Source organism: Hordeum vulgare, unplaced genomic scaffold (assembly GCF_904849725.1).
Source record: "Hordeum vulgare subsp. vulgare unplaced genomic scaffold, MorexV3_pseudomolecules_assembly, whole genome shotgun sequence".
Taxonomy (NCBI): domain Eukaryota; kingdom Viridiplantae; phylum Streptophyta; class Magnoliopsida; order Poales; family Poaceae; genus Hordeum; species Hordeum vulgare.
Window position 1 is genome coordinate 90,001 of NW_025422566.1, and position 7,784 is coordinate 97,784.

General features: G+C 31.7%; 1 protein-coding gene and 1 non-coding gene across 2 annotated transcripts in view; one reads left to right on the forward strand and one right to left on the reverse strand.

Moving 5' to 3' along the window:
- The window catches only part of LOC123420220 (NAD(P)H-quinone oxidoreductase subunit 5, chloroplastic), a gene marked incomplete at its 5' end in the record, with an annotated part of 4,349 nt that extends 1,351 nt beyond the window's left edge, over positions 1-2,998 (reverse strand). The window contains 1 exon segment of the mRNA XM_045107304.1: positions 1-2,998. This exon segment is cut by the window's left edge and continues 1,351 nt beyond it. Within this exon segment, the coding sequence (XP_044963239.1) occupies positions 1,976-2,998 (1,023 nt within the window).
- A 2,948-nt stretch (positions 2,999-5,946) lies between these two features.
- Positions 5,947-6,026, forward strand: TRNAL-UAG. Its single transcript has one exon. It is a non-coding gene; the product is annotated as a tRNA-Leu (tRNA).
- Positions 6,027-7,784: the final 1,758 nt, after the last annotated feature.

Here is a 7,784-nt window from a genome sequence, read left to right on the forward strand (position 1 = left end):
TTCTCATCGAAACATCGAGAAATTGTGCATATAGAAAACTCTAAAGAAAGAAAAAAAGGAGACCCATGCCATGATTTTCAAATCTTTTCTATTTAGTAGTCTAAGTTTCTCGATGAGGATAATTAATTCGGTCGTTGTGGTCAGACTCTATTATGGATTTCTGACTACATTCTCCATAGGTCCCTCTTAGATCTTCTTTCTCCAATCTTGGATTAGGGAAGAAGGAGATATTTGCGACTACTGGCGGTTTCATTATGGGGCAGCTCATGATCTTCATATCGATCTATTATCCACCTCTGTATCTATTCTTTCTTAGCTAAACAGGTGGAAGATCTATCCAATTTGGTTATATTATATCATGGACTCGAAAAACGGATCTGAATTTGACTGAAATGCACGATCTTCACAGGTATCACTTTTCACGATACCTAAAAGGTGGAATAGCGATTTTCGAACCATTTCCTATAAGAGAATGGTTTCCATTACTTTGAGAAATGGATTCTTATATCAAACTATAGCTATTGCATTAAAGAAGAAAAGAAACTAATAGAAGTCGAAGACGCGGAATGATAGTGAATAGAGAGAAAGATTCTTCTGATTTTCTTGTTCCTGAAAATATTCTATCTATCTACTAGACGCCGTAGAGAATTTAGAATATTTATGTCTTTCAATTCTCGTACTCGTAATTGGAAAGTTATGGAAGGAGACCCATCATTTTGCAATGAAAACAACATATAAAACTCTGGACAATTTCGAAATCAGGCCAAGCGTCTTAATACATATGCAAAAAAATTCATTATTGGCCCACCATTGATTAGAAGATTTAGCTTGTATGAATCGCTATTGGTTTGATACGAATAATGGCAATCGTTTCAGTATGTTAAGGATACAGATGTATCCACAATTCATTTAGAGTTACTTAATAGTCTATTTCTTATACCATATCTCTATCCCGTGAAATTCTCGAGCCAAAAGATGGATGCCTATGCTGTGTTTCATTTTGCTAAATGATATCAATTAAATGGTGTATCAATTCCATAAATTGCATATAGCAATAAATAAATCAGCAAAATTCTTTCTACTATATTTAGATAGAAGAAACATTTCTTCTATCTAAAATAGTAGAAAGAATGTACCCTTCTATCCAAATCCAATTTGCATCGATAAAAAAAATCCAAATTCCAGTAGTAGATGAATAATTGCAAATTTGTGTGTGTACGAGATTAGAATAACTTCAAAATAACTGACATAATTTTTTATTTTTCCTGATCAGAAAAATACATGAAAAAGAAAGGAGGTAGAAAAATTTTAGGATTTATGGTTAAAGAAGAAAAAGAAGAAAACAGGGGTTCTGTTGAATTTCAAGTATTCAGTTTCACCAATAAGATACGGAGACTTGCTTCACATTTGGAATTACACAAAAAAGATTTTTCATCGGAAAGAGGTCTACGAAGACTTTTGGGAAAACGTCGACGTTTGCTGGCTTATTTGGCAAAGAAAAATAGAGTACGTTATAAGAAATTAATCGGTCAGTTGAATATTCGGGAGCAGTAATTTAATCCTTCAAATTTTTTTCTTGTTTTATTATTTTTTTAGTAGTCTTTATAGTAGTCTTAGATTTTTCATTTTGATGAGCCTCACTTTGAGGAATTCATGGAATAATCCATTTTCATGGAATAATGAATTAAGGAAGAAAGGATATGAGTCTACCGCTTACAAAAAAAGATCTCATGATAGTCAATATGGGCCCTCAACACCCATCAATGCATGGTGTTCTTCGACTGATCGTTACTCTTGATGGTGAGGATGTTATTGATTGTGAACCCATATTAGGGTATTTACACAGAGGAATGGAAAAAATCGCGGAAAACCGAACGATTATACAATACTTACCTTATGTAACAAGGTGGGATTATAGAGAGATTGTAGAAAGGGGTAGGATAGTTATTTTTGCAAGAGACTTGAATTCCTTAACTTAAGAAAGAAAAAAGAATAAAAACACAGATACATAACATAAAAAAAAGAATAAATAAGACGAGATTCGACCTCCCCCTACATATTTAATTTCTTCTCCTATACAAAAACTAGCAAGACCCACTCCATTGGTAATTCCATCAATAACACCCTTATCAAAAAACTCCGTTAGTTCGGTTAACCCTCTTATACCGAGGGTAAAGACCCTAGTATAGAAAATATCTATATAACCACGATTATATGACCAACTGTATATATTTTTTTTTACTTGATCCAAAAATTCTTTTTTAGGATTTCTTTTTACAAAAGAGTTTATTAAATCCAAATTCTGAAAAAAAGAATAAGCAGATCCATAGAAGATATATGCTATGAATAAACCAAAGATAGCTAGAGTTACAGAAGAAATTGCATTAGTAATAAATTCATATGAATTTACAAAAGAATTAGAACTTTCCTGGGTAAAGTTTTTTGAGGGAGTTAACCACTTTGATAATATGGTTAACTCTGCTATTCCATTATCCATTCCTCCATTATCAAAAGAGATTCCTATGAATCCAATGAACAAAGTGAAAAGTAGTAATATAAGAAGAGGAAATAACATAGTATTTCCCGTTTCATGCGGATAGGCAAAAGTGTTTTTAGCCCCAAAAGACGTAGTAAAGGATCCTATCCTATTTCTTGTATTACCTTGAATTTTGGGTATATTTTGTGAAAAAAAAGAAACTCCACTCTTCGTTGTTGATAAAACGAAATCCCTATTCACTCCTTTGGGTATCCTTTTTCCCCATAAGGATATTGAATACAAGGAACTCTCTTTAGTGCTACTGTAATTTTGAAAATGAACACGCAAATACCCACCAAATGTAAGTAAATATATCCGAAACATATAAAAGGCAGTTAATCCTGCAGTAAAGGAAGCTATTATTCCAAAAAAGGGCGAATACAACCAACTATTACTAAGGATTTCATCTTTGGACCAGAAGCAAGCAAGAGGTGGAATACCACAAAGAGAAAGTGTACCCCATAAAAAAGTAGTTCTTGTGATTGGAATGTATTTTCTTAAACCGCCCATAAGAACCATATTTTGACTTTTATCTGGTGAATACCCAACAAGAGGTTCCATTGAATGAATAACGGATCCAGATCCCAAGAACAATAAAGCTTTTGAATAAGCATGAGTGATCAAATGGAATAAAGCAGCTTGATAAGAACCTATACCTAGAGCTAACATCATATAACCCAATTGAGACATTGTAGAATAGGCTAAGCTTCTTTTAATATCTCTCTGAGCAAGAGCTAAAGTAGCTCCTAAGAATAGTGTTATTGTACCTACTAAAGAAATAAAACTCATTATCAAAGGTAAAGATATGAAAAGAGGAAGAAGTCGAGCTAGAAGAAAAATTCCCGCAGCAACCATAGTTGCTGCGTGTATAAGAGCCGAAATAGGAGTGGGTCCTTCCATAGCATCGGGTAACCATACGTGAAGAGGGAATTGTGCGGATTTCGCAACTGCACCAAGGAATAATAAAAAAGCACACAAAGTAGTAAGTAAAGAGTTAATTCCATTATTAGGAATCCAGTTATTAGCGATTTGGAACAAATCCCTAAACTCTAAACTACCTGTTATCCAAAAAAAACCTAAAATTCCTAATAATAGACCAAAATCCCCTACACGATTAGTTACAAAAGCTTTTTGACAAGCACTCGCTGCGATTGGTCGTGTAAACCAAAAGCCTATCAATAAATAAGAACACATTCCCACGAGTTCCCAAAAAAAATAAATTTGTATCAAATTGGAGCTAGTAACCAATCCCAACATAGAAGTATTGAAAAAACTTATATAAACAAAAAATCTCAAATATCCTTCATCGTGAGACATATAACCATCACTATAAATAAGAACCAGGATTCCTACAGTAGTAATTAGTATTAACATAATAGAAGTAAGTGGGTCAATCAAGTATCCAAATTCTAAAGAAAAATCATTATTGACGGTCCAAGACCATAGATATTGATAGATAGAACTTCCATTTATTTGTTGAATAGACAGTTGAACTGAGAATACCATAGCTATACTTAAGAGTAAAACACTAGGAAAAGCCCATATGCGACGAAGATTTTTTGTTGCTGTCGGAATAAGAATAAGGCCAAATCCCATTGACATAATAACTGGAAGTGGGAGAAGAGGGATTACCCATGCATATTGATATGTATGTTCCATAAGAAAAGAAATTGCGATTTTTACTTCAATTTTTCTATAAAATTGTTTCCGATTCACCAAACCAACTCTTATCTCTTTCTGAAAGAATAAATAAAAAGAATAAGAAAAAATACTGGAATTCTTCATTTTTTAAAAATTTATCTCATTGAAATAATAAAAAATGAAGAATGGGTTTAGTTGGTTAAATTCAAAAAGTTAATCAAATAACTTCGTTACCTAGTTATTATCTAAATAAAGATATTTACAAAAAAAAAAAAAGGAATCGTTTTACTTTTTACTTTCTATTCATTTTTATATTTCTTTAAAACAAAGATGAAACAGCTCTCTTGTTCCATAACTGATTGAGTGAATTCCAATGAAAATCTATGTTTATAAGAAATTATCGAATAGTCCTTATGACTATAAATTACCTAAGTTTTAGAATGTCTTGTTTAAGAGACTCAGTATTTTTTGTTTTGATTAGAATTCCTTTCCTTTATGGAATACAATACAATATCATTCTGAGCTTAATTAACTATTTGAATTTTCCCTTCTTTTTATCCCCCCGGGGGATAGGCTTCCATACCATATATCTATATATGGAGTATACTTGATATATAAATAGATATAAATGGGAAACCCTTCTATATATTCTATATTATTAAAACAAAGTATAAAATATATACAGAAAAAATGTTTAAAAATTCTTGTCTTATCCGCATTAGACAAAATGAAGTAAAAAATAATTCACAATTTCAGTATCTTTCAGTATCTAAGTATAAATACTAATAAAAACAAGAAAGAAGGATTGATTTGCAGCAATAGATGTCTTTCACATACAACTAGAAAAAAGTAATTTCCTTTTTGAATGGCAGTTCCAAAAAAACGTACTTCAATGTCAAAAAAGCGTATTCGTAAAAATATTTGGAAGAAAAAGACTTATTTTTCCATAGTACAATCTTATTCTTTAGTAAAATCAAGATCATTTTCCAGTGGTAATGAGCATCCAAAACCAAAGGGTTTTTCTGGGCAACAAACAAACAAATAATAAGATTTTGGAATAATATGAATTGATTTTTCAAAAAAGAATTCCAATTATTTAATAATTTGGATTCTTCTTTGAATGTACTTTTATGTGTCGAATTACTTCGGTACAATATTCTTATAACAAACCCCTCTTATATATACAATAAAAAAAAGTTTTGTTTGGTATACTGTGTGCTAAGTATTCTTTTCCTATCAATGAACTTTTCATAATTTTCATAATAGAATGCTCATATTTTATTATGAAAATTATGAAAAGTGGAGTATTCTTACAATAGGACTTACAACTTCCACCTATCTTATCCAAAATCATAAGGTTAGTAAATCTTATTAATAAGAGCATAAAGACTTTCATTCTAGAAATTTTTCAAAAATCCAAAAAGCCTTTTCTATTTATCCATTTTAATTTCATCATTAAATAGAAACCCTTTTGGATTTTTTTCATTGTATTGAAAGAATTTTCAAAATTTAAACGATAAATTAATTAGAAAAAATTAGTTCTATATCTATAATTGCAAGTTAGAAAAAAGAAGTTCCAACTCTTTCAACCAGTGTTTCTATTGGGCAAAGCAAGAGTTTATTGTAAAAAAAAAATGGAAACGATACTACCAAACGAAGTCCATTTTAATGAAAACTCTAATGTTCCTAAATTTTATGGACTTTCCCAATATCGACGATTCCCGAGATAATAGCTATTATTCTTTTAAGTTACCTATTATTTGAAGTTAGCCGCCATGGTGAAATTGGTAGACACGCTGCTCTTAGGAAGCAGTGCTCAAGCATCTCGGTTCGAATCCGAGTGGCGGCATTCTTGAAAAGGAATACAATAGATTAGAAATCAATTCGAAATTTACAATTTTGTAATGGGACCTTCCCCTTATGCTATTTGCAACTTTAGAACATATACTAACTCATATCTCTTTCTCAACGATTTCAATTGTGATTACGATTCATTTGATAACCTTATTAGTTCGTGAACTTGGGAGATTACGTGATTCGTCAGAAAAAGGAATGATAGTTACTTTTTTCTCTATAACAGGATTCTTAGTTTCTCGTTGGGTTTCTTCGGGACATTTTCCATTAAGTAATTTATATGAGTCATTGATCTTCCTTTCATGGGCTCTGTATATTCTTCATACCATTCCTAAAATACAGAACTCTAAAAATGATTTAAGCACAATAACTACGCCAAGTACTATTTTAACGCAAGGCTTTGCCACGTCGGGTCTTTTAACTGAAATGCATCAATCCACGATACTAGTACCTGCTCTACAATCTCAGTGGTTAATGATGCATGTCAGTATGATGTTATTAAGTTATGCAACTCTTTTGTGCGGATCCTTATTATCTGCCGCTATTCTAATCATTAGATTTCGAAATAATTTCCATTTCTTTTCTAAAAAGAAAAAAAATGTTTTAAATAAAACATTTTTCTTTAGTGAGATTGCATTTTTTTATGCAAAAAGAAGTGCTTTAAAAAGCGCCCCTGTCCCTTCATTTCCAAATTATTACAAATATCAATTAACGGAGCGTTTGGATTCTTGGAGTTATCGTATCATTAGCCTAGGATTTACCCTTTTAACCATAGGTATTCTTTGTGGAGCAGTATGGGCTAATGAGGCCTGGGGATCCTATTGGAATTGGGATCCTAAGGAAACTTGGGCATTTATTACTTGGACCATATTCGCAATTTATTTACATAGTAGAACAAATCCAAATTGGAAGGGTACGAATTCTGCACTTATAGCTTCGATAGGATTTCTTATAATTTGGATTTGTTATTTTGGTATCAATCTATTAGGAATAGGTTTACATAGTTATGGTTCGTTTACATTAACACCTAAATGATTACATAAAAAAAAACGTTCATGAAATGAACGTTTTTACTTTTATATTTTATTTGAGAACCCCTTGAGCGCCTTCTCAAAGGGTTCTCAAAAATTCGAGATAGATCTAATTATACTTTTTTACTTATTTCTGCATTAATAGAGCAGACTAGTAAAAAAAACCAAACCTATTTAGGATAATAATTGGATAAGAGAGCCTCTACCCTGTCAACGGATAGGGAGAGAACAAAATCTGGATAAATACCAATTCCTATTACTGGTAAAAAGATACAGATTAAAATAAAGAGTTCTCGTGGTCCAGAATCCACAAAATTTGCGTTTGGAACATTAAATAGCTTGTATCCATAGAACATCTGGCGTAACATAGATAATAAATAAATAGGAGTTAATATCATTCCAATTGCCATTACAAAAGTAATTAGTGCTTTTGGCATTAACAAAAATTTTGGACTAGTAATTAGTCCAAAAAATACTACTAATTCTGCGACAAAACCACTCATTCCTGGTAAGGCAAGAGAAGCCATTGAAAAGCTACTAAACATGGTAAAAATTTTAGGCATTGGGATAGATATTCCTCCCAGTTCTTCGAGATAAACAAGACGCATTCTATCAGAAGCGGTTCCTGCCAAGAAAAAAAGTGTAGCACCAATAAATCCATGGGATAATATTTGTAAAATAGCTCCATTGAGTCCAATGTTGGTTATGGAACCAATTCCTAT